The 27,229-nt window shown below is 40.6% G+C and overlaps 2 protein-coding genes across 2 annotated transcripts in view; both read right to left on the bottom strand.

Annotated features, from left to right (window-relative positions):
* mgat5 (alpha-1,6-mannosylglycoprotein 6-beta-N-acetylglucosaminyltransferase) overlaps positions 1-14,002 on the bottom strand; it is a 107,725-nt gene extending 93,723 nt beyond the window's left edge. Inside the window, exon 1 of the mRNA XM_030069887.1 lies at positions 13,867-14,002. The gene's annotated coding sequence lies outside the window, so the exon portion shown is untranslated. The remainder of the gene's footprint in view (positions 1-13,866) is intronic.
* Positions 14,003-18,945: 4,943 nt separating this feature from the next.
* LOC115373426 (chloride intracellular channel protein 5-like) lies at positions 18,946-24,309 on the bottom strand. Its single transcript, XM_030071816.1, has 6 exons — positions 24,233-24,309; positions 22,133-22,242; positions 20,702-20,827; positions 20,505-20,611; positions 20,046-20,197; positions 18,946-19,110 (listed from the first exon to the last, which is right to left on the bottom strand). The coding sequence occupies exons 1-6, from the start codon at positions 24,287-24,289 to the stop codon at positions 18,946-18,948; spliced, it is 717 nt and encodes a 238-aa protein (XP_029927676.1). The 5' UTR covers positions 24,290-24,309.
* Positions 24,310-27,229: the final 2,920 nt, after the last annotated feature.

The raw sequence follows: 27,229 nt of genomic DNA on the forward strand, positions 1-27,229 counted from the left end.
AACTGACATCTGCCACTTCCTGATTTCCTCTATGGGGTTTGTGACATAGGACAGAGTCATTTGTCCTCCACCTCCAGCATATCACAGCCTCACTGTGTTGTCATACAGACCTGTTAAAGAGACCAAAAAAATTGGCATATCTCAACTTATAAAAAAGGTAAAGGAGTTTCAGTGAAGCACTAAGGTAAAACTGTGGCTTTTTAAAGCTTAGCAGACACAGCTCCTCCTGCTGTAGATGATATAAGGCTGACTGAGAACATAAAGATGGCTGATAAAGGCCAAGGCCATCCTCCAGAATGCTCCCATGAATGTGGGATTTTGAGAAAAACTATTACATAGTGCTGATTTGGTGTAGTGTTGGATGTAGTGTTGATACTATTCATCCCGATCTTAAATTAGCATGTTGTGTTTTTCTCTCCCAAGTGACTGCAAATCTGATAATCATGCTGTTGTCTAGTAACTGCTCCTGGCTAACGTGCAGTTTGATGGAATAGCTATTGAGAAGATTGCCAAAGCTCCACAGTGGTGCATCTGCTCCTGACTTCAGGCTATGTCTTTTCAATAGAATGTAAAAGTGCCACTATTTTATTCATCAGTGCTCTAAAAGAGGAACCTCTATCTGACTTAGCTATGGTTTCACTCTTGAGAGGCAGGCTGGGCTTAAGTGCTCTGTGTTGGTGCTTTTCTATCCCCACGACCTCGTCTTCCCATGACAGTAACTCCATCTGAGCCAATCATCTATGAATGTCCAAATGGCTTGGCCTGGACAAAGCAGAAGAGAACTCGGCAGCCAGCTTCCCCCTACGGGCACTCCTATACACGCACGCTTTCCACCCTGTTGTTAGTGGTCTATTTGGGGCAAAAAAATCTATAATATTCTATTGTAATTCTAAAATAGCTTTCTTCCCACAGATTGCATTATCAGCTTTATAACAACCTACTTATCCACAGCCAGTAAACAACCGAGCATCTGTTATTGTGAAAAGATAATTTGCTGTAGGTTTGCACTATATGATATCATCCAGAAAGGCAGGCACTGTAGCTGCAGCTGACTGTATTGTGTTTCATACACAATACATTTTCACTGGTAATAATATTTGACACGGCTGTCATTCCTTCCTACATTATGCAAACCCTCACAAATTATAGTCGTTGAACATGCATCTGTTACAGGATTTGTCTATTTTTCGTAACACCTTTACAGAATGGCTGTGATGGGCTGCCACGGGTTTTTGTCCTGAAATACCCTGCAGAAATGCCAACAAAGTCTAAACACGAGTCTAAATTAGTAATTGGGTGGAAAATCTCACGGCTGCCAGATGCCAGAGACATGGGACATTGTGGCTGTTATACTTACAGTCTTGAGGCTATTGAGGAGTTGGGGCATTTAGGGCCTTGTATATACAAACTGTGAAACCCTCACCAGTTCAAATATTTACCAGACTGTGCCTTGTCAACTGCATTTCACTGACTCATGAAAACTGAGATGAAACAGGTCTTAATACTGACAAAATAAACTTAAACAGGAAAATAAATGTAATCAGATCTGTCTTTAGACTGAGTACTGTTCCAGTGCAAACTCCAGATCTGAACATTTTGTCACAAGATACTAATTTTCAAGTCATCACTTGGATTTTGTTAATGTCATCAAGACAATGGAAAAATATTACTTTGGTTTATTTTGTGAGACACAGATTCTCCTTGACCCAAAAGTCTGCCTAACATGTATTAAAACTAAATCCATTTTAATACAAAGACATCATCTATATAGTATTGTTTTGATGCATGGTTTGTTTAAGTAGTACTAGTCAAAATATACATGTCAGAAAAAAAGACTTGATGACTGGGCTTTTCCTAAAATAGATAGATAGATAGATAGATAGATAGATAGATAGATAGATAGATAGATAGATAGATAGATAGATAGATAAAATAAGATAAAATAAGATAAAATAAAATAAAATAAATGCACTAATAGAGTCGATCGTGAGAGTGGAAGCTTTTTGACACACCAGTGATTGCCCTCCAATGATTCTGGTGTTAAGGGCTAAATCTGGGCAAGCTGAAGTCAAACATAAGGGATAAGTTATGTCATGCCAGCACATGCATCCTATCTCTGTGATAAACCGAGTTGCTCTTACAGTCACTGTGCTGTAAAATAAACAAGGAGTATTTGCCTGCATTAGATGTGGACAGTTGGAACTTGGGCTTACTCCCTGGCTTCGACATTCAGTGTCATTACATATTAGATATATATATCCCGTTATATTAGATATATATATCCCGTTGCATTTGAGCAATAGTTGGATTTAGTTAGTAAGTACTGATATTGTGAACAGGTCTGATCAAAGCTGAAAAACATTAAGGCCCATTGAAACAGACAGGTATGAAAGCTGTTGGAGTGCTAAGGTAATTTGTGGGTACGTATACACTAAGCTGACTAGGGGTAACACCATTTTTGTCAGCAAAATAAGTATAATAACTCCATGATGACTGGCTAACATATTATAGTCTTAAGTGCGATCACTGAAGATCAGAGATATAACATAGGTTTATAGTATTGCACAGCACTCTGCAGTAACTTATTTTTATATTTTCAGAGCTGTGGAAGGAAAACTAATGGGAAAATCGTGGAGAATATTTAACAACCTACTCCTCTACTTTGCTTGTTTCTTCATTTTCCTAGTTAGCTTACATGCATTTTCAAGAGCTTGTGGTACTAAATGTAATATATAGTTTAGCCTAACATGATTCTACTAAAAAAGGGGCTACAGCAAACAAAAAAAAAGATTTTGAGTGATTGATTGGAAACCAAACTGCATGAAAATCTGGCAAACAGTAATACTACACATAGAAATAAATAGGCACTATGTATTGACAAACCCTGACATCCTTAAAAATTTATTAATGATATTCCCATCCATTTAACAGTTCCCAGCTTCATAGATCAGTGAACAGGTAGACCACTAGGTTTCATCATAGTAATGGACAAATTAAGCTGTAAGATACTATTTTCATTCTTGCTGTCTGCAATGCTGATTGAACACAACAGGAAAACGAATTTGGCCAAAATCATCAAACATTTGCAAAGAATGCGATGTGAGAGGGCCCTGCAGCACTTCTGAAGCTGTTAAATAGTTCAATAACTTACAACCCCAAGGCAATCTATGCACAGCTAAATAAATGCCTCTGGCTTTAGGCATTAAGCAACAAAAAAAGAAAGAAAAAAACTTTCCTGCATGCAATCAAGCCAGAAATAAAAGATGTTTTAGATGTTCTCTCATCTGCATTCAACCACTGCAGCTGTAAATGAGGCTAAGTGTGGGGAGGGGATTTCTGCAGCCTTGCCTTTGAACTGTCTTTCTCATGCTCTTTCAAAGCAACTCTAACCAGGTCAGGACCACAGCAGCCTCCAAGGATGCAACACTGTGGTGCATTGACTTGACTATCAAACAAGGAACACTTTGTTGTCTGTCAATATTTTAAATTATATTATCGACCCTTTTCACTAATTTTTGATGTTGTCATCAGTCACACATCCCGAAAACCTGGATCTAAGGCGTTCGGGGAAGCAGGAACTATCAACACTATCCTGTGTGTGGGAAATTGCTAGCACCTTTGCACGTAACACAAAAGCAGGCATACAAAAGGCTCTTTTCACCTTAGATCCATCAGCCTCATAAATAGGTCAGAGACAGATGCAAGAGCTGCTTCTACCACAGCTGAAATCTCAGAGCAGGTTATGACACTGCAGCAGTGGTTCTCCCCTCATATCAGGAGAAAGGCCTATGTTTTTTCTTTTCTGGGCATAGGAAATTACATCATCACTTTCATCTTTTTATGCATTTTTAACAAAGCTGCCGTTCAGAGATGCTGAACACTCAACTGTCTGAAGGAAAGAAACAAGCCAAGTAAAAAAGCAAATTCCCATATCGTTTTTTTCCTGTATATTTAGCTCACTGTAATTTTCAATGTGATGTGTGCAAAACAAGCCTTTCAGTCAGAAAAAAAAAAATCTCTGCACTGCACTGTGAATTCATGAGACAAGCCCTTGGCAGTGGCGCTGTACAATCTGCAGTGCTGATAACATCGACTGTGTCTCAGTGCTCAGGACTCTGCTGGAGGAGGGCAAGAAAAGGCTGACAAGCCCTCGCTGGTAGTGCTCTGCTGAGGACGGGAGGCTCCGGGGCTGTTTATCAGCGAAGAACGCTGCTCAAACTGTTCATGGTACATCGATAGAAGAAGCAGGAGCCAAAAACGACACGGAATGTTGACTTTACTGCCTTTGTTTCTGAATACACACGCATTCTGAGTTAGAGTGGGATCTCGTGTCTGGCCTGATTTCCTGCGTCCACCCATCTTATTCAGAGCTGAAACTGATCATGGAGCAGCATTCCTTAGATGGGAAGCTTTCTAATCACAGGCCCTGATTTGTTCTGTAATCTGTAGAGAAAATGGCATTGCAGCGATTCACCCTACCCCCTTCCTTGCAGAAGATATATCTGCTTTCAGTTACCTTCTGGTTTCTAATTCAGGATCTTAATTTGTCTGGCAGCGTCCCCTCTGGCTCTCAGCAGCTCTGGCTCAATGAAACCCTGTGTGTTGACAGCCAGCTTAGGTTGCAGAATATATGATACTTAGCAACTTGAGATGATAACGTAACAAGGCGCTGAATGGATTTTTTTATTGTTGCAAGAAGAAGCAGCACACAAAGCCCTATAGGTTCAAGAAGCAGTGAAGGAAGAAATAACTCAATCATCTTAGCCTGGGAGAAATCTCTGCCCTCCTGGATTTGCTACAGAGGTTTTTTCCCTTTAGGGAGAATACCGCTGAATTTCGGCTTTTAAATTGCATTTGTACTTCAGTTTATATTGGTGAACATTCTCTACTGTCTCCCGCAGCCGCACACAAAGAGAAGTGACTTCCCCTACAGTGGAAATGATGGAGGAAAATCTTGAAAAGATGGATGCATTGTACAGCATCATTTTATAAGTCACTGCAGTATTTGGCTCTCATCAGACAAAAAAAAAAAAAAAAAAAAAAACAACTGCAGAAAAGTGTGCTTATTTTCTCAAATGCAATGCCCACACTTCCATTTTGAAATTATACATTGTGTTTTTAATAGGTTTCACAATCCTGAGGGTCATGAGACCAACTAATAAAATGATAATGTAAGCTTTCAAAAACCCAAACTATTTGGACTATTATTTTTCATTTTCATTTTTTCTTACATTGTCTGTGTTCCAAATGAAAAATGATACAGGTTAATATTGTGCTTTTACTGCTTAATTTCACTTACTTAAAGCACAGTATAAACCTGAGCGAACCTGTTGGTTTTTAGTCTATAATTATGTAGTTTTAATAGTGGATTTTGCATTGGAGAAGCCAAAACTGTAAAATAATGTTACACCATTACAAATATGGATTAATTATATTATATGATACTTTAATGTTAACCAGACACAAAATGATGTACTGCTTATTATTTGGCTGCAGAATTTCAGACAAAGACAACGTGCATTCATCAAACCATTTCTCAGCATATCCAAGCATAACATTAAGAATAAAACATTGCTTTTATAGTTAGCAGCTTTGAGAGACACCTGTTCACCTTCACTGATTCCTACAGGTCTAATCTAGGCCATAGTGCTAACCAGGGGTATGCTTTAATTTGGAGTAATCATAGGCTCTCAGCTTTTCCCCACTTGCATGCCACTGACCAATTGGATTAAGGTGAAGGCATAGGGATTAGGGAGTAATCAATGATTTTACATCATATCAACATAATTGTCTCCTCTAAAGCCTGTATCTTTACAACTAGTCAGAAAGCTTTCCAGTACTTTGAATTGCTCAGGCCGAACAAGATGGCTGAGCCAGGTAAAGACTGTCCATTTCCTTTGCATGTGTGTTTGAAGCTGAATATAGCCCACTTCAAAGTGTAGTTTGGGGAATATTCCATAAGGGTGAAGCGGGCCGAGGGAGGTTCAGATTAATTCCACTGCATTACTCCGGGTCTAAAAGAGAGCGCAATTTACTGAACTGGAATAACATTCACTAAGAGCCTGTTGCATAACCAAAGACGACAGCAGTGAAATATGCTCTAGATGTAGCTTCAGCTATCAATTATGGATCAACTTTGAAAATGTATCCATTTTTCTGCTGAATAAAAATAGATTTTCATACAGTGTGGCTTTTCACAGCCAGGTTCAGATAGTGCTGGGCGATATGGACAAAATCAAATACCACCATATTTTTGACTGAATACCTTGATATCGATGTTGTGGCGGATGACTATTGGTGATTTTACATATTTAACTGTGATTTTTGATAAACAATAATTACTCATGTGAATTTGATGGCCAAGCAGCAACACCTAGAGCCTAGTAAGTTCAGAAAACTCTATTCCTATACTGAAATTCAGCATTTAAACCAGGAAAAAAAACTTATGCCTGATCATGGCATTGCAATATTCAAAATCTCATACCTAGGACAGTAAGACTATTCCAAAGCCTATATCACAGTATTGACATAATACTGATATTTTTCCCTCCAGGCTCAGAGCACTCTGACTCATTCATTTGATATAGCAAGTAATGGAACAGGAGGCATGATGGTAAAGATTAATTTGTCGTGATTAGCACAAAATTTCAGAGTGCAATCATGCAATACAACTGCACAATAACCCATGCTTGACTCAGTGTCATGCCATGTTAAAACTTTGACAAAACAGAGAGCAAAATGAACACGTCAACACATTTTTATGAATGTGAAGACAGCTGAATGCTTTACTTATCCCACCTTTTCCTCTTGCTGATCAGGCTATGGCAACCCTCCATCTGAAAGCAGAGAGGCTGACACAGACACGTGAAGACGCCGTTCTCAGGTCTTACTTTGACTGCGCATTTAGGAAAATGTAATTCCTCCTGCCAGTCAGTGTCCGTGCACTTCAAGACAAAGACTGGTCGACAGTCTAGCGGCGGTGTGCCTGCTTGCCTGTTGCCTGGCTAATGGAGACGTGATACTGATGATAAGGCCCTGCTACCATGGAGACCGGTGTGACTCTGCATCTTAATGGCTTCTTCACACAAGCCCCGCCTCTTAATTATTCATTAGGCCCTCCAGAGTAACAGGCCCTGCTGCAGCTTCACTTCCTTACTGGTGTGAACCCAGATTGTAAGGAGGTATCAAGATGATAGTTCGGGACAGGCTTTCCCTGGAGCTGAGTTTAGGAACTTTATATAAACTGTGAGTGGCACCCAGATCAATGTTAATGCTCTCTTCATTGAGTTGCTGATGGGCTGAAAGAGTTCTACAAGGACACCAAGTTCCTGTCTTTGCTTTGAAGCATCAATGCACAATTTAGCCATTGAAATGTATATAAATTCACATGGACTTTGAAGAGGTTCACTAATACAGAGAAAATAAGCTTTTAGCAACTTTCCTAAATCAATAAAAATAAACATACAATTCTGATTCACTATGTTAGGGTTTTACATCATAAAAATGATGAAATAACTGTCTAGCAGTAGGCCCTTTTTCCAGGAAGAGAACTTGAGAAGAAGGAGGACGGCAACATGCAAGCCTCCCTGTGGCTTAGCTGACAAAGGGCAGGCCAGGAACTCATGACTGACATGATTTGACTCATTATAAAATCCCTCTTTAATTCTTATCAGGATAAATAACTAATAGGATAAATGCAACATTTTAAAATGCTTGTCTTGAATCAAAAGTTTTGACGTCAAATGTCCAATAATAATAATAATAATAATAATAATGATTAAAAAAAATAACAGTGGAGTGAAACACTCTAATATGCTGGGTTATGATGGGGAAAAATGTGGTCCTGAACTCCTTAGGCACTTCTTTTCAAGTTATTTTTTGTGACAACTGAGTAGCATTCATCATTCTTTACTACATCACAACAAGGTGGTGCGCCCTCCCCGCTGAAACTACATAATCTGCCTATAAATCCAACTTTGCTGTGTCAACCTCTGTATCTTTCTCTCTCATTTCCCTTGCCACTCTCCGCTGCATGCCATCTAATAAAGAGATGTCTCTGAGAAACAAAAGAAGAAGAATGTTTAGGTCTATCATTCCCAGTAAGCTCAATTAATCTTGTTTGAAAGTGTGTCTTGCTCATTTAGATGGAAACGTTCTACTCTCGCTGTTGTAGAAAGATAAAACAACACAATGAACCAACTTGCCTTCTTTAGGGTTAGGGTTATAATTTCAACTCTGTCAATTCAGTCTCTCTAACAATTACATTATAGAATGTGATGGGACAAATCATAGCTTTAATACTGTGCAAAAAAAGGTTAGTTAATTTTTGTTTTTTTAAGGAAACTTTTTTGTTTTCATCAGAATGCATTATCTCCACATTGGGCCCATAAAACTTCATGTTTATGAGCGGAAGCTTACTTGCAATATTTTTGTGTCCCTGAAAAGAATTGCCAAACAAAACTGAGTTGCTGTGTTGCCTTTCAAGTGGCATTTTCATCTAATTTTATCTCATCTAGATTGACAGAAAGGTTTCAAAAATCAGTTTTAGACATTTCTCAGTGCCATGGCTTCAATTATTCATAATAAACAAGGGACACATCATGTTAAACTGCATGATAAATAATGAAGTAATCTCTTAGGTACAGAGCATGATTAAACAAAAAAACAAAAGCTAGAGAGTCCCCAGCATAATGCTACGATGCAACATTAGATTCATTTCCGCAGGGCTAAAGTTTTGTGTGACTTTCTCTACCTCCAGTCCCTGAGTAACATGTTGTTGACACTGGAGTCTGAAGCCTCCAACCTGTTGATCTTGACCCCAACAGCAGCGGTCAGCCTGAACCCTGGAAGCCTAAACCCTGTCAATTGTAAATGTGACCTTTCAAGAAGAGGTCACCTTCATGGACTGAGTCCCCAGAGTGCTTAACACCCAAAGTGCCTGTAAAGTCGCCTGGCACATTTCCCACATTGGTGAGAGTCAGTGTCCTCGCAAAAAGGAATCGCCTCAGCGTTTTTCCAGCGGGGAGAAATGAAACATGCTGAGTTTCACACCGACTTCACAGAAAATGAAGCCAAACGCCAGAGCGTGGGTGACCCAATAATGTTTCTTTTTTTATTTAGTACTTTAAAAAAAAAAAAAAAAAACTGTAGCTGTATAGTTCTATTGCTACACTGTGGACTAATAAACTTTGGGATTCATAATTAACATCCTATCTCAATCTTCACATGGAGCACATGCCAGGGTTAAAGGAATGCTGCGACATTACATCTTGGATGAAGAACGTGTTTATTTTAAGTTTCGTCATGCATTCTGGGCAACTTTTCAGGAAATGCTAGGGAACAACATGGCCCAAAAGACTTGCCATGCTGAAAACACAGTAACTCTTCCCAGGAAACATTCAATAAAATTTTTGACCCTGGGTCTCTTTTTGTTGGAACTGGAGATTTTCCTGTAACTGATACACTCACATCCACTTGTCACACAAACATTTGTCTTACTCTACTTGCAATGTCATTCCACTGACCCTTAACCCTAAAGCAAACTTCATCTTTATTATAACTGTAACCTCATTTCCCCAAAATGTCCTGAGACCTAACACTGAAAATGGCTCTCAGTGGGATGGAAGTCCAACAACGCAGAGACAAAAACACACACAAGCTCTACTCCCAGATCATACAATTTATGATACATGTGTTACTTATTGTTCTTATCGCTTATTTTTAAGCCATTTTGTGTCCTTTGTTCTCTCAGTAAAGCACTTTGTAAGTGACATGCTTCTTAAAAGCACTTTATAAATAAATCTGATGCAATTTCGCTTCACTTGTTTGTTGTTGCTGGAAGCAGTGACCGTCTACAATACTTGAAAAACATCACTAGTACATCACTTCCCTCACACTGGCGCTGGTGTAGCAATGCAACCTGTCGTGAGACACAGAGAGTAAGTTGGTCTTGAACGCAACACCAAGTAAGTTGGTGTTGAACAAGCCAGCCAACAAGTCAATTTCTAGGTTGCAACAGCAGACAGAGGCGCTGAGGGTTAGTGAGTGCTTCAGTCACGCCACGACACTTCCCGTTGTCTGTTACAGTCACATGCTAAGGCTGCTGTTGTGATGACAGAACTTAACCTCATCAATATGCACTCCTACCACAATACTGAAGCAAGCAAGACAAGCTGACAATTTGGAAAACTGACAAAGCCGTCTTGACGAGAGAATAGATAGCTCCTTGTTCCTCGGTGGAAACAGTCCTACCTGCAAGAACAGGTGAACTGGCTACAAAACTCTTCACCACATTGTTCTAATTGTTCTTTGGGTAACCACAATAAAATATGTGTTTATGTTTCAAACACAACCTGATGCCCTAATGCACAACTGGTTTTAGTGAAATAAGACATTATTTCAGAATAAAAGCCACTGCAGTGGAGTGCAGCACTAGCAGCACTGTAGAACAACCAACTGTTATGCAATCAGATGTATGCACACAGGTTTATCTTACTGTACTTGCTAAGGCCTTTGCTGACAGAGACCTTCACTGACAGAAACAGAAGAAAGCAAACAGCCACACATGCGCGCACACACACACATACCTCAACAGTGATGCTGAGCTTCCGTGCCTGTGCATTCTCACATAACTGTGACTACAACACCACATGATAAGGGCTCCTGCTCTTTGACCGCTCAGCTTCCAATAAAGATTACCATGCGAACAAACATGTCCACAGCTCACTCACTCACTGTGCGTGTGTGTGTGTGCGCGTGTGTGTGTGTGTGTGGGTGTGTGTGGGTGTGAGTGTGAGGGTACCACCATCCGGCCACCAGGCATCCACTGAGGCAGGACTGGGCCATATGCCCGGGCCCAGGCGTGCGCGTGTGCGCACACACACACACACACACACACACACACACGCACACCCTCTAGTCATGGTCAGTTTAGTTTATCACAGATCCACTGCCCAGACACACAGTACAAAAACACAAAACCACAAACTCCACACAGGCGCACACACACACATCTGTCACATCTGTTTTGTTTCCTCCTGGGCAAGTAATTGCAACATTTCTAGAGTCAGATGATATTACGTATCAAAACGAGCAAAGGCAAACAAAACACGCTGACATGAACATACACTCCTGACTTTTATGTACCAACACGGCTATAAAACATTCATAAACAAGTAGAGGCTGAGGCAAAGAGCAGAGGTTCAGGTTAGTATGATGATGAAAAAAAGCAGAGAAAGCAGCTGACGGCAAAAACTCAAGTGTCTGGGGCTGTGGTCTCCCAGGTGTGACACATCGCTGAATAAAATGGTAAAGAAAAGCATAACAAACGGTAAGGGAAACAGCTGACTGTGGTTTTGGCTTCAGCCTGTCCATTGCCAGTTACTCATTTACATGACTCACACTCTACTGTAACAATGCAGCGTCCTCCCTGTGAGCCAATGTTTCAATAAGTCCTAACTGGGGGTTTGGTTAATGTTCATCAGGTTGCTCTTTTTCAGATATTTAATCTTCCTTTAATTTTACAAGCTCTTCAGTTTTCCTTGCCTTTGATGTGAAAACAGTTTGTAAACAGGACTGACAGTAGGTGTTGTGACTTAGGCTGCAGACTAACCTTTCCCTCACTAATACATGACCGCCTTGCAACACAGCACTCTAACAGGAGGGTGATTATAAAAAAAGAGACAACTGTTTGTGTGCATTGGGCTATGTAAGGCAGCCTCTTCAGACTGGAGTGGCTAGGCGGGTTGACTTTCCGGCCGAGCCGCAGCAAACATGGCGCAGTTTTCCCTCAAAAACTGAAGCGAATCTTCACTCCACCTTGCAGCTAACCTTAACTTTAAATAACAACAACACCCAAAAAAAAAATCAATGATGCTGAGCACCCATTTTTGAAAATAAAGCAACTTTTGACTTTGCAGCAGGTAACCAGATTAATCACACAGGTAAGAAAAGGTGAGATGTGTGTGTGTGTGTGTGTGTGTGTGTGTTGGTCAACAGCAGGGAGAGCAAAGGAGGCCTTTAATCACAGAGAGGCCAAATGTTCCACTTCCCTGCATGGCATCCATCACCGCAGCCCACTTCTCCCTGATCCCTCCATCCTCAATCCCTCCTTTGCCACGACCCCCCACCCCCCCACCCCCCTCCTCATCCCTTCTCCAACGATTTCTTGCCAGCGGAGCATGCCACCGAAGCAAAGCTCCTTTTCCTCCAGATTTATAATCCCCGGGGGCTCCGGCAAAAAGGCCGCTGAAAGAGCTCTTTATAAAGCCAGTCGGCAGCTCACCTCTGGACGGTCACTCCGCTCAGTATTAGCTCATAGCCTCCAGTTGAGGATCATAAGCAGCAGGGCCTTTTTCACTGCCCAATCACATTTGTAGCCTACATGATGATGAGGATATAAGATGCATCTCACATAATCAAATCACTATGGATTCACATAAACTGATTACATGAAACTACTCACGGTGCAGGCTGAAAATTAGTAGAATAAACTGGTGAGCTAAGTGATACAGAAATGTGTGAGAGTCAAACCAAAGTGGCGGGTGAAGTTAAACCAAATACCTGTGTTCACATCATTGTCACTGCCACATTTTACTTTCACATTACTAAAAAAGGAGGCTCACGTCTAGACTGTATTCTGTAAAAAAAAAAAAAGAAAAAAAAAAAGAAGAAGAAGGAGAAGAATGCATAGGGAAATCATACTTGCAACACTACAATAACATCATTATATAATTATAATACAGGGTCCCACCAGAGGATTCAGTTTCGACCTTGGCCCATTTCAAGTGAGACATAACCTCCTCCTGATAAAGACGGGTCCTACCTTTTTTTCACAGCAGTTAGAAGTGTATAAGACAATGAACCTGTAAGCCTGAAGGGGCATGAATTAACAGGATTAACTTGTAGAGCCTGTTGTTTCGGTTTCTACCACCAAAACAGTAAGAGAAAGCTTGGGAAAAGAAAAAAAAAAAAAAAAAAAAAAAACAAGAGGCAGGAAATCTCTGGCTTGTGCAATGCAAGTTACCCTTTTTGCTGAAATGTCTGGTTACTGGTTTACCATGTTAGTCCATTTAAACTGCAAGGCTGAGATGGCTGTAAAATGCAACAAATACATTGTTGTACCTTAAAGGAGGGAAGGTCGCCTGTCACTGCCTGACTGGCAAATGCAGCTCAACCACCGCTCTTGCTGTAAATTTAGCCAAATAACCCTGTCAAGTAACAAAAAATCAGCTTCGAGGTGAACTGTCTAAAATAGCTTAGTTCTCTATGATTGCCACAAACGAGCAAGGAGCTCATAATAAGACTGCCTTGGAGTTTATTCTCGAACAACCTGTTCACGGCATATTCCCGATACGTTAATGATGCTCGGTGTTCACCGTCTAACACCAGTCTCACTGTGCCGATGTGCTACACTTAAGCAGAGGTTAAATCAGCCTCACTGTGTATACTAATAGCTAGTTTACAAGCTAGCTAAAGCTGCCGGGTAATAACAATGGGACCCTGCGCTCGCGTTGCTGCGGCGGTAATGAATCCAAAGATTCCCATTGAAATTCAGCTAGCCTTGACGTTAGCTATTTAACTCCATTACCCGCCAGGTTCGCTTTGATTTAGCTAGCCGACTAGCATGCCCTTTACCTTCGTCGCTAACTTACAGCAGCCCTGTTTTGAGGAGTGAAACGGCTGAGAGGCTCGGTCGACCACCTCACATTTCACAACACAACACGGCGACACCGCCGCAGTGACAAGTCGCCCACTCCCGAGCAGACACACGGCTCAACGCTGCGCCTCGTCCCCCTGTTTTGCTTCAGCCATGGAGACATTAACAAGCTATTCCCGAAGCGCTCACGGTCGCATATCGCCTCTTACCTTTATGTCTGTTTTCCTAAATCCCAAAGTAACGTAATGAGGGGGAAATGCTGGTTAAAATCCGCACGCTGGTCGCAGACACCGTTAGGCTGTACACACTGAGACGATAGGCTTCTTGCTTAGCGGCGCACGAGCCTTGTTCCGTTTGCTCTGCCCACTTGCAGAAGGCAAATGACAAATTAGGGACCGTCTGCATCGTAACCCCCAGCCAAGAAAACGTAGAACAACAATAACAGCAAGAGAGCAGCAGCAACATCACCATCACCATCATTATCATCAACAGCATCAACAATAACAACCACAAGTTTATTTGCAAAGCACATGCACTTTTATAGATTTTCTCTTTTGGCACGTTTTATAAACAATGACGCTTAGCAATCAAATAAAGGGAACATGTAGAACAGGGAAACGTCATGCACCATGCAAATCATGTAAATCATGTACCAACTTTAAAAAATAGAGTCATATCAAAATAAATAAAATGACATAAAATAACCCAAGTTATTCAGTGACCCTGAAACATGAAAGAGTGCCGACAACTAGGAAGGTCGCTAACTATGAGCTCGCGCTGTTCCTGACCAACGAAAACTTTGTGTTTGCTGCCACCTGCTGGTTACCAAATGCTACAGGCGCTGAGACCCACCTGACGTTTAGGTTCAGCAGATAGATTTTAGAGAAATGTTAGTAGACACATTGATGCAGGTTTTATTTTATCGATGTATTTCAAATATCCTCTTTACTTTGCAGGAAATCAAACATTTTTTTGTCTTGCATCCTGAAAAACTACTGCTCAGGTATTCAGTGCATTGACTGACCTACCAGATTGAGTCTTTATTTTATATTCTTGCATTATTTCTTATCAGTAGGCCTGCTGGCATATAATTCTGAGCAATCGCCCTCATCCTGTGATCCTCTGGACTGAACAGAATTATAATGTTGTTAACAGTATGTTGCCAATAGTGTAGTAATTAGACAGGGATTGTTTTCCACATCGTAAGAGAATCCCCAGATGATAAAGCACAATGCCTGTTTGTAATGATTAGCCCGGACAGGCCCTCTAGGAGACACATGAGCCAAAAAACTGTCGCTGTTGCACAGCCTCGAAACAAGGGCAAAGAATGTCTCTCATCCATGGCTCATCCATTTGCAACTGCACTTCCTCTGATTTCTTTACTTATATCACTGTTCAGACTGACTGATTACAGTCTTTCTTGACTGTTCAGATGCATTTCTAGAAACAAGTGCAGTTTTTCTGGGGAACAAGTGCAGTTTTTCTGGGGAACAGCTTGAATATGTATTTACCGTTTAGTTTGCTAAAACTATGTTTTTAAGACATTACATAGAATAAACAGAATCACATAAAAATGTCCAAAAAAAAATCCAATGCAATACCCAGATAGATAGATAGATAGATAAATAAATAAATAAATAAACATTTCATTCAAATTTAAAAAATCAAACATAAAAATTACATTTAAATTTAAATATTTTAAATAAAATTAAATGATTATATTATGATTATATTAAAATTATTATCATTATTTTATTGCAGTATGCCATACTTAAAAGTGCACTATGCAAAATTGCCTATGGTCAATTAAAGTCAAGTGAGTCCAGCTGATGTAGACTCAACGATCAAATTGTGTGCTTGTTCCACATTTTCTGTCAGCTGAGTTTAGACTTTCCTTACTGCAGTGAAACTCTGGTGGTTTTGCATAGTGCCCCTTTAAAGTTTGAACTTACCAGCACATTAATTAAACAATAAACTGAAGATCAAATCAGCTGTGGTGTGCATAATGCAGATTTTTATTGTCCACACATTTTCAATATCTATCCAAGATCTTGCCTGTTATTGGCGCAAGGCTTTATCACAGTAAAGATATATTCCCTTAAAGTGTGCGAATGCGCCATGTACAATATGTAGTAGTAGCGGGTGCACAGCTCTGCAATGCTGAGATGAAAAATGAACAGCCTTTGCATCTGGACACATGAATATGGAGTCAACGCACCTGCAAGTGATTTTCACAGATTATAAAGATGTTAGAGGCATCTGGTGTCATCAGTTTGTAAGGCACAAACTCTCTCACAGAAGAATCTGAGAGAGAGAAGCTGTGAAGAGATACACACTAGGATTGTTCTTCCACTCAGTTATGGTAATGAAAATAAAGACTGTTGGTATGCAGCTAGTTAAATATAAATAAAAGAGACACTTGAAACAAATTTTTGCCTCAGTATCAATAACAATGATAATAATCTGTTAAATTTCACCCTTATGTAGCTTCAAAGTTAGATTTTTTTTTTTTTTTTTTTTTAGATTTTGTACCACAGTGTCACATTGTGTTTCTACTAGTTGCAGCTCCATTGAAGGTTATATTTGGTGAAACATTCAAGGATGCTGTTGTTTTATGGCTGCAGCATCACATCAAATAGAAAAGATCTCTGTGTCTTGTGCAGCATTTCCCTGGAATTCAGCAGGACATGTTTGGGGTCTTTGCAAACCTTGGGATCTCCATTAGAATTTCAAATAAAATTATATCTGGTAATTTTGCCCGAGACAGCACACACAGGCGACACACCCTAGATGAATTTGCATGGATTTCAATTATGAATTCAGCAAGAGGGCTCACTTATTTTGATGTCGTTTGGCACTTCTGCCCTGTGCAGCGGCAGCATGACCTGCTCACATTTGCACAGAATCCATCCACTCGTGTTTGTTCCGAGACACTAGTCAAATGTCAAATGAATAAACAAATAAGTCACAGTTCTCAAACTCTCTCTGAGAAAATAGATTTATTATTCAAATAAGCGAAATACACACACACAGTGGGTTCATGGTTCAAATCAGCACAAAGAGTATGAACACAGCTGAGTTACAATCATTTATAGACATGTGTTAAGATGAATTATTACTCTCACACGGCTGTATCTGAAGTCCTTTGACAACATCAGAGATTCATCTTGCACATTCATGTCCTATTCAGTTGTATATACAGTAATTCACTGTACAGAAAAATAGATTTGAAGGCAGAGCGAAGCGTGATTCCCACTAAGGCACTCATAGTTCAAATAACATTAGAGCTGGTTTCTTTAGGTGCTTTGTCCTCCCTGTCATTTATTTTTGTTTAATTTATTGGCTTTCATCTGAAATGTACCATATGACCTTTTTCTACCTAGAAATATGAGACGCATGAGTTTTGTATGCTTTTGTGATATTTTTACAAAGACTGCATTTCGGGATGACGTCGGGATGTTGCCGAGAAAACACATCTGCTCCCCAAACTCTCAAAGCAGGCACACATACCCGATAGTTAGATAGTCGAATAAACTGTTGATTGTCTCATTAAGAGAGGAAGAAGACGCCACATCTTCAGGCGGAGAGTGACAGGTACCGATACAAGTCAAATCACTTTGGCTGATACACACTGAGAGACACTTACAGTCGCACACAGATGCACAGAATTTAAAGAGGCAAAAAAAAAAAAGAAAAAAAAAAGACACTGGTAAAATAATCAAATACTGCTTGATAAATCCCATTCTTCTTATTTTTTTATTATTATTTTTTTTTTTAAAGAAAAGAAACACGACTTGACAGCATTAGAGTGAAACCGGTGGCTGCACAGTGGTAATACTCTTAAATAATCAATACTTTAAGGCAAGGCAAGTTACTAGTATAAAAGACAGATTGAGGTGTGTAATATTACAGTAGTGGTTTAAAATGAGCCAGTCCAAATGACAGTCATTACAATTAGTGCGAACTGAGTCTTACGAGAACACACCACTGGGATAATGTGAACATTTGGATTACTCGCAGAATTTAAAGATCTACTTTTTGCTTTGCATTTCCAGAGGGCGGAGTGCACACGTTCAGGAATGATTTGCAACTGCAGAGTCTTTATACCGTTCACAGGGGTGGAAGAAACTACAATAACTACAGTGATTACTTTCACTCATGTTTATGTAATTGTGTATCTTTTTGTGTACAAGTTTTATTTGCTCTCTGCAGCGTACATATTTTATTTGCTCTCTATAAGCCGCAGAAGCCGGATTGTCTACTTTGTACTTTGAACTCGTGAATTGCATGGAAAAGATGGCATCCACCAAACAATTAAAGTTCCTAAAAAGTAAATCATTAACCATTTGATGAGCAACTATTGAACTGCTATTTTTTTCATTTTTACTTTTAAGTAAGCCGATTGTTTTCAGTAGTACCTTTAAGTAAAACACAAGCTAAGAAACAATACTTCCACTTGAGTAGTAATTTCTAGTATTTTTTCCACCTCTGAATACTCATGATACACACATCCATAGTTTAAAAAAAAAAAAAAAAAAAAGGTGACTCAGCTGACTGGGCATCTGCTGTCACCACCAACATTCACGCTGTCTACCATCTGGTAATATTGATAATTCTATTTCGCATAATTATACAAGTGAAGGTGCAATGTGCATCATTTTAACATCAATAAATCAGTATCACAGTGATATTAGTATAATTACAGGAAACAAACAAGACAATTGTCAAGATGTTTGTCAGCCTCTACTGGCGTTTTTCACTGTGTGTGACATTGTGGGCTGCTGTGACTGATGGAAATCAGCTGATTGCTTTATGGCACAAAATAATAAGAGGGTGCTGTTATTCCAGCACAATCTGATCTCAAGCTCTCAGAGTTTCTAACAGCCTGCTAGTAACTATTATCAAGAAATGACTTCCAACATGTTTATCCTGTTCAGTAAAGAGAAAAAGTAGCGACATCCTGTTTGTGATGGGAAGTAACCGGGTTTATAAGAAATGTGGTCTTGATTCTGAAAATGCAACAGTACCGCTGGTGTGAGATAGAGGCTAATAGTCATCTCATTTGTTTCCAGTAATCTTCACCAAGGGATCACAGTTAATTTGACAATGATATACTGATGTTCAGAAATGCTGCATTATTGCACCTTTAAGCAAAATGACATCTCATATTGAACACAAATCTTCCTCTGTTAAAATCGATGTGTTAGAAGGTTGATTCACTTGACTGGGTTTCCAAGATGTGAAGGAGTGAACGGTAGTGTAGTGACTGTGGTTGCAGTTAAACATTGTCACTTGCCGAGCCTCTTGGCGACATCTTTGTAGGCCAGCTCGATCTCCACATCCGCAGCACACGTGTTGGTGAACTCGTCACGGCTGTATGCGTTGCTGAGGTAACGCCACACCCCTCGAAATTCAGACGGGATGTCGTAGTTTCGGTATTTCTTTGTGACCACCTGATTAAAACAAATATTATTAGCAACGAGGCAGAAAAATTCTCTGTTGGTTTACCTGCACAGTGTCTGTGTAGGTTCCTTGTCATCCAGGTCATGGTTATCCACACAGAGATGAATCGAGATGAACTGAACTGTGTTTTAGATTCTTGAAGATGTTTCACTTCTCATCCAAGAAGCTTCTTCAGTTCTGAAAGACTGGTGGGGAGTCCCAGGAAGTACCTGGGACCAGTCTGTCCCTATTCAGTCTCTTGTCTACCTCTTGTCTACCACCTCAAATGTGGCAAGGCCAGCCAATCTGGTCCACATATTTCATTGAGACCTAAGTCCATAAATCATAAACATAAATTCATGACTAGTGAGTCAAACTTCTCCCAAGACCCTCTGTTTATCTCAGAAACGCCTCTGGTTTCACCACAACTCTGCTTGTCTTCTCAAGCATACCTTGCCTACATCCGTGATGGCCAAATGACGATCAGAAATGCCCACATGCATCTTTCCACTCGAAGTCTTTTGGGGGCTAAATCTGATTGTCCCACTCAGAGTCTTGATTCAATGCTGATTTTTCCCTCATCCTTCCATCCCTCCATCCCTTAACCCTCATCCCTTCAACCCTCATCCTTCATCCCTCGACTCCTATCCCATCATCCCTAACCCTTCATCCCTCCATATCTTAATCTCTCATCTCTTCCTCAATCTATCTATGAGGTTCCATCATGGAACCTCAATCCATCCCTTCTACATCATCTCAGTTCTCCACCACACAATCAGCTATTTAGAACTTGTATCCTTTTAGCATGGTTTTTTGTTAATGAATCTAAATTTATTTTGGCTGTGCTTCTTTGCATAGATTAGTCCAGTCAAATCAAATCCATACAGATGCAGATCAAGACTTAAATGAAATGAAGTGAAATCCAAATGAAACCAAGGCAGGTTACCTTGACGACGTGCAGTTTGGGCAGCAGGTTGCAGTCGGCCAGCGTCAGCTCATCTCCGTCCAGGTATTTTCGGTTGGAGCCTACATCAGGTAGCGGGCTCAGCAGATACTCATCCAGCTTAGCCAGGGCCTTATTCAGACTCTTTTCTAATGCTGAAACACACACACACACACACACACATAGTTAAAGTGATAAAAGTCATGAAATTAGTCTTCAATGTTAAACCTGAGGACCTACTTCTGGTTATTATTGCCGTTATTGGTTATTATTGCCAGTAAGAATTACAGGGATGACAATAATAATAATAACAACAATAATAATAATAATAATAATGATAGCTGAGTTTTATATAGCGCCTTTCTAAAACCCAAGGTTGCTTGACAAATGATTATATGTATTAATACTGTGCATGCTTACTGTATCCACATTCTGACTGGTGTTGCATACAAATACACTCACCTTTATTCTTCTCTGGCTTGGTGTTTTTGACATAGGCTGAGAACTTGGAAAATATGTCATTTCCTGCAGTGTTGGAGTCACGGTTCTTTGCCGCAAGCCTAGGATACCTGAGAAACATGCAAATGTTGGCTTTACACTGTGCATGTATTTGTGTGTGTGTGTGTGTGTGTGTGTGTGTGTGTTAGCAGGAAGCCTACTTGGGCGGAGCCAGCATCTCCTCCAGGTACTCCTCTATCTTGTTGACATCGGTGCGGACCTCTCCCTGGAAGGTGAGGAAGGGTGGGTGCGTCCCTGGGGCCAAGTTATGAAGGTCTGCTGGTTTCCTGGTCAGAGTGACATCATCAGCTCTTTCCACTTAGTATTCTAAGTCCAGCAACAAATTTGCCAGCCCAAAAGATATGCCCTTAGTTGTTATCACAACTCCTTTAATATTAGATTGCATTACTTTCTAAATGTTGCATATTAAAGTGATATATGTGTAGCTGCTATAAGTGTAACTTATATACATGCATACAATATATTACCCCTATATTGTCATATCTGTGCACCCATACCCGCTCAATATGCATGGCAGTGACAGTTGCAAAAAAATTGGGGATGAAGCATGCACTTTTTTTCTTTGCTAATTTTCTAGTAATTTTCTTGTCATTTTCCACTCTAATTTTGAGGTTATTTTCTTGTATTTTTTATTTATTTATTTATTTTTTTACTAATATTATGTAAATTTTCAGGCCATTTTCTTGTCGTTTTTGTTGGCTAATTTTCAGGTCATGTATGACTTTAACCCCACCTAATTTTCCTCATTTTCAGGTAATTTCACTAATATTTTGCTAAAATTTATTCATTCTCACATCATTTTCTTGTCTTGCGGTGTGCCTGATCTGCCCAGTGGGCCTGACAGCTCAGTGTGCCCCTCCACACTGAGGTTTTAGTACCACAGATTGGGCACAGATTCACTGGAATGCCATCAATAATTGTGAACAGGTTTGTGTTTTCACAGCAAGACTGGAGAGGGATTTCCTATCACCCTATCACTGTGTGTGGGAATGTATGCGCATCTTATGCAATTCTGTCCCAGCCTCAAGACAATCTACATCACTTGTGTTTTCACCATCTTGACCCTGTTCTGTCCTGAAATGCTTCCGCCGTCTCCCCAGGCTTTGTTTTGCTTCGCCCGCACACTTTGAATTTCTCATTTCTCGCCGTTTTATCACTTGCATGTCAAACTAAGCTTTAGCCTTATCCATCTCCTTCTCCAGAGATAGCCGAATCCAGTCGGATATCAGAGAAGCAGGCGTGCTGAATGTATTGCAAAGAGAGACGGAACTCAAAAGACGGGAAAAGCCTTGGATGCCACTTCACCAAGCGTCTATTTATATAAACAAAAAGCCAATTACAATTTCATAACAGCAGTAATTTAACCCTAAAGACCTGCTTGAAGAGCTGTTTAGCTGAATCAAAGTGCTCTTATAAATCACTTTTTAAAACCCATCTTTATCGACCTGTGATATCTTTTATTATATTAAGTGCTTTAAACATGATTTTCACGCTCCTTTCTTAGAGCGCTTATTAGAAGTGCCACGCAAATGAAGATGATCATTTTATAGTATCATTTGTATCATCAGTACCTCTTGAGGTCGACTGTGGTTACATTGAAGACCACTCCTTTCAGCCAGAGGATCATGAAGAGGCGCTGAGAGAAGGGACAGTTCCCAATACTCTCCCCATCACTCCCCGCCTGCACACACACACAAACACACACACACAGTGACAGACACAAGGTGACATACTAGTATTTTCACAGATACAGAGTTTAAATTAGCAGAAAAATGGTTGTATCAGTCAGTGCATCAATATAATGCACAATACACAGTAGCAAACAATGAATTCATGAAAAATGACTCAAACTGTCAATCAACCAACCAGTCAGCGAATCAGTGCCTATTGTCTGACTGAAGCGGTGGGCTTTGATGCATCTGATGCTGTATGTGTGTGTATGTGTGTGTGTGTATGTGTGTGTGTGTGTGTGTGAGCGCGTGCATGTGTGCAAGGCTGCAACAGGACACCGTAAGGAGACACCGGGTCCAGCATGAATAATCCACGCTGCTTCCATTAGCTGCCTCACTTCCTATGCAGACTGCTTGTTTATATGGTGGGAGTGTGTATCACAATGCACATATAGCAGGCCAAAAGCCTGACTGTCCTGTTGTCCTGCTGTACGACTCATCTGTCATTACAAACACACACGCGGTCCTGCCAGAAAATACCCATCTTCAAACATCCTTTAATCTTGTCTTACTGAGTCCTAAAATGCAAATGAGATGCAAATCAACTGTTTTCTTGAATTCAGTCAGAGGTTCTTGACACTGAGGAGTGATGGGCCTTACTCTGCCATCAAACATCATGTAATTCTGACAAAAAAGTCCTTTCTATGCAGACAGAGGCCTATCTGTTGATTTCTGCTGAGAAAAAAACAACTTTTTGCTCAGGATTAAAATGTTGCTTTCACATGTAAGAGTGGAGCGATCCAATCAGAACACCACCACAGCTTTTATTCCTGCTGCCAGCATTTGGTAGACTCTTCAGCTGCACCTGTTTTCTCTTGCTAGACTCATCAAACAGTAGTAAGACTAACTGTTGACTCATTAGCATGGCATTCTAATTGCTGGTCTTATTTGTCACAGCAGCCATTTTAACATGAAATAGCAGGGTAAACACAGGCATTGCTAATGACATTAATTAAGGTTCTTTTCCAAGTGGAGCAGAGTCTTTCCAGTGAACCAACATGAACAACAGCAGGACCCTGGCTCTATTAGACTTAAATACAACAGAACCTTCATTAATGTTATTGATAACACCTGAGTTTACCTGCTGTTCTGTTAGAATGGCTGCTGTGAAATGGGTTTGTGTACTTTATTGCTTTATAATCTGCCATTTACAAGAGGTGAGGGCTAGCAATGGTGTTAGTCATGGACTTTCTCACATCAACTCTGCCAGCACAAACCTCGTGAGTTTGTAGCAAGCGAGCTCCAAAGCAAAGTGAATTAGGAAAACATTAGCTAACTTAATCCTGCAATGCCACAGTTCCAACAAGTGGGATAGTTTCACTTTTCTGGATTGCATCACAGGTGAGGTCCAACATGTTGAGAATTATATGAGAATTATAACCCCAACAGCACACACTGTTAAATTACCTTTATATGTAGGTTAATAGAGATACACATGCGTTACCAATAAACCTTCAATTGTGTATAAAACCAAACCTAGTGCAGTAATAGCATTTTGAAACTATACTCTACAAGGGGAGGCATGTGCAGAGACCTGCTTAAACACACACACATATACACACACACACACACAAAGACACATCATAACTGGACCATTTAAAGTCAATGCCCTCAACACTGAATGTACCCTAGTAATTATTCAGTGGGTTTGAGCGGCTGAAGAGAGAGAGAGAGAGAGAGAGAGAGAGAGAGAGAGAGAGAGAGAGAGAGAGAGAGAGAGAGAGAGAGAGATTGCCATGCACATGGGTGTCGTGTTACCACACGGAAAATCAACACGCAACAACAACAGCATGGCCAGGACACACTTAATACAACCCAGACACGCACATACAAACACACGCAACATTTTACACACACACCTGTCCATAAGGCTTAGTGTACATGAACAAATCCCATGGGTCACACACACACACACACACACACACACACAGAGCGCCCCACCTTGACAAACAGCTCGATATCGGGGTCCTTGTCTTCTTCAGCTGCAGTGTCCGTCATGGTGAGGAAAATGACAAGTGCCACTTGTGTGTTTTGGTGTCGGGATGTGTGTGTGTGTGTGTGTGTGTGTATAAAACCTGTCTCCACTTACACCAGTTCCTACTCCAGCTCTATTTGGATAAGTCCACTTGGTCCCATAGCGGCTCTGTCAGTGTGTGTGTGGCTCTCCTGTAACCTAGTGAGAGTGAGTGTGTGCGTGTGTGAGAGGGAGAGTGCATGTGTATGTGTGTGTGTGTGTGTGTGTGTTGGAGGGGTTCGATTTGTACCCGTGGCCTCAGCAGAGGGGCGTGACACTGCCGGTCCAAAATAACCCAAGGGGATTGGGGAGGGAGGGGGGGTGCGAGGGCAGACCTACACACCCAAAGGTGCTCCCCTCGTCCACCCACCCACCATATCTCCGCCTCCTTCTCGCAACCCTGACTGACACAGGCGACCGGGTGACTCTGAATCACCGAGACTCATCATTTACTGGAGTGATGTCACCGTGAATCCTGTCACAGCCCGCCGGTCACTCCTGGAGCGAGGAATCAAACACTCGGAGCGCTTGGAAGGGTTTCACTTTACCGACTGGAGCCATGCCTCACAGCTTTCCTGTAACTTAATGGACTGCTGGTGGTACATTTAAAGAATCACCAGTGATTTTGAATGTTTGGCCCATTTACTACAATTTTACACATTTTACAAAGCAATAAAACACTATACACTACTCACAAAAAGTTAGGGATATTCGGCTTTCGGGTGAAATTTCAGGATGAACCTAAAATGCATTATAACCTTTCCAGGTGAACTTAATGTGACCTTCTGTAAACTTTTGAATGTACATGTCCAACTGTTCAGTGTTTCAGTACTTTTTGCACAAGTTGCTCTTCTCTAACAAGGAGTTTAACGGCAAAATTCACATCAGGTGTTTGATGCTCCAGCTCATCGAGGTCGTATCATTAGGGAACGGCTGCTGGAGACTGGGGTACCTCAAATGGAGTGGCCTGCACTTTCTCAGACCTGAATCCCATAGAAAACCTATGGGATCAGCTGAGTTGCCGTGTAGAGGCTCGGAGCTCTGTACCCCAGAACCTCAATGTCCTGAGGGCCGCCCTTCAAGAAGAGTGGGATGCCATGCCTCAGCAGACAATAAGTCGACTTGTGAACAGCATGAGACGTCGTTGTCAAGCTGTAATTGATGCTCAAGGGCACATGACAAGTTATTGACACTGACATTTTTTGTTGTGGTATACCCACCACTGTTGTTGGCTTTTGTTTCAAGAAATTGTTTGAGATGAGGAAATCACCAGTGTATGCTTCTACTTAAATGCCCTACTTTCATGATATAATATCACTGTATCACTGAACTTTTTATATTTTCCATAAATTTCACCCAAAAGCCAAATATCCCTAACTTTTTGTGAGTAGTGTACAAATCATGTCGGGGTACCAAGGATTTCACAACATATTATCAAAACACCTTGATGTTTAAATTTGAATTTTTGGTTGAATCAGCCACCTTATAATGTTGTATTTCTGCTGCTTAGAAAGTCATCACCATTCATAAACCACACAATTGATAACTGGCTGTGTTACGCAAACGTTTCCCCAGGGACTATTTTCTCTGGTGGAGGCACTGTCTCACTCATCAAAACACAACAGTGCTGCTGCCTTTAGGAAAACCAATGTGGAGGACTTTATTACTCTCTTCCACTCATAAAAACGTGGGTGGAGTAACGTTCTATGTTACATTGATCCTTCAGCTCTAGTTAACTATTAGTCTGACAGTTGACTGTGACATTTTCCAGATCACTTTTATTATCAGTTTTATGATCTATTATCTCCTCATGTACATGTGTTTACATTTACACAGTTCAAGATTTAATCTACCTGTAAAAGGGTCCATTTAACAAATTTTATCAAGTCTGTGATTTATGTGGATACTGTCAGAGTCAGTGACAATATGAAAAATGTTTCTTTCTATTGCATCACCATCATACACATAATAAGTGTCAAGAAGGCCCTCTGGGGTATGATAGCTATAATTTGTGCTGGTCTTATTTCAAAGTGCTGGATTTATGGATTTATATTCCATCACAACTGGACTTTAGAGTGGAACTGCTGATGTCGAGATTATAAAGTAATAAATTGACTTTTTTGTGTTTGTGTGTGTGTGTGTCTGTGTGCGTGCATGCGCGTGTGTGTTTGAGTGTGTGAGGGAGAGAGCACGATGATTTAAAAGAACATAAGCCGTGCTATTTAGCTGTTATTATAAAAAATGAAATAAAATAAAATAGGAATGGACAGTAAAAATAGAAAAATGGATTATTTAGCTCTTATTGGTTCAATTTCTTTCAATAGCTAGGATTTCTGAGAAGGCCACGAACCAACACACCCACCACAGACATGCAGCAATAAAAAGGGAACACAATCTGACACACACACACACACTCATACACACGCACGCACACAGAGATAGGCAGTTCACACGGCCATGCGACAGGAACCATCCCCAACTATCCCGGGGGATGTCAGAACATTCTTGACAGTTCATTTTATATTTAGAACCACAGCAACACGTGCATGCGCATGCACACACGCGCGTGCACCTGCGCACACACACACCCAAGCAGACTACCTATTAATAGACTTAAGTGTGCGCGAACAACACAGTGAGATGTGCAGCAGGTCGGCCAAATATCATTTAGAAATCTAATGCTGCAGTTACCCAAGTCATCTAACTCAGACACACACACACACACACACACACACATCAGGAGATAGTCACTGACCTTGCACACTTATTCAAATGTCATAATACTCAGGTGATATAAATAGGGTTATGAGGGAGATTTATGAGGGCTAGAAGGGGTGTGTATAACAGAAAAAGAGGGGGAGATAGAATTAAAGAAAGACTGAAAGTGTGTGTGTGTGTGTGTGTGTGTGTGTGTGTGTGTGAGA

This window comes from Myripristis murdjan, chromosome 2, assembly GCF_902150065.1.
Source record: "Myripristis murdjan chromosome 2, fMyrMur1.1, whole genome shotgun sequence".
Lineage (NCBI taxonomy): Eukaryota > Metazoa > Chordata > Actinopteri > Holocentriformes > Holocentridae > Myripristis > Myripristis murdjan.

Bases quoted from the DNA above. Each gene is read 5' to 3' on its own strand.
- LOC115373426 (XM_030071816.1), bottom strand. From the start codon at position 24,289: ATGACGGACACTGCAGCTGAAGAAGACAAGGACCCCGATATCGAGCTG. The intron at 20,828-22,132 runs GTACTGATGATA...CACTCTGACCAG, and splicing joins ACCACAGTCGACCTCAAGAG to GAAACCAGCAGACCTTCATA. The intron at 20,198-20,504 runs GTGAGTGTATTT...TGTGTGTTTCAG, and splicing joins CAAGCCAGAGAAGAATAAAG to CATTAGAAAAGAGTCTGAAT.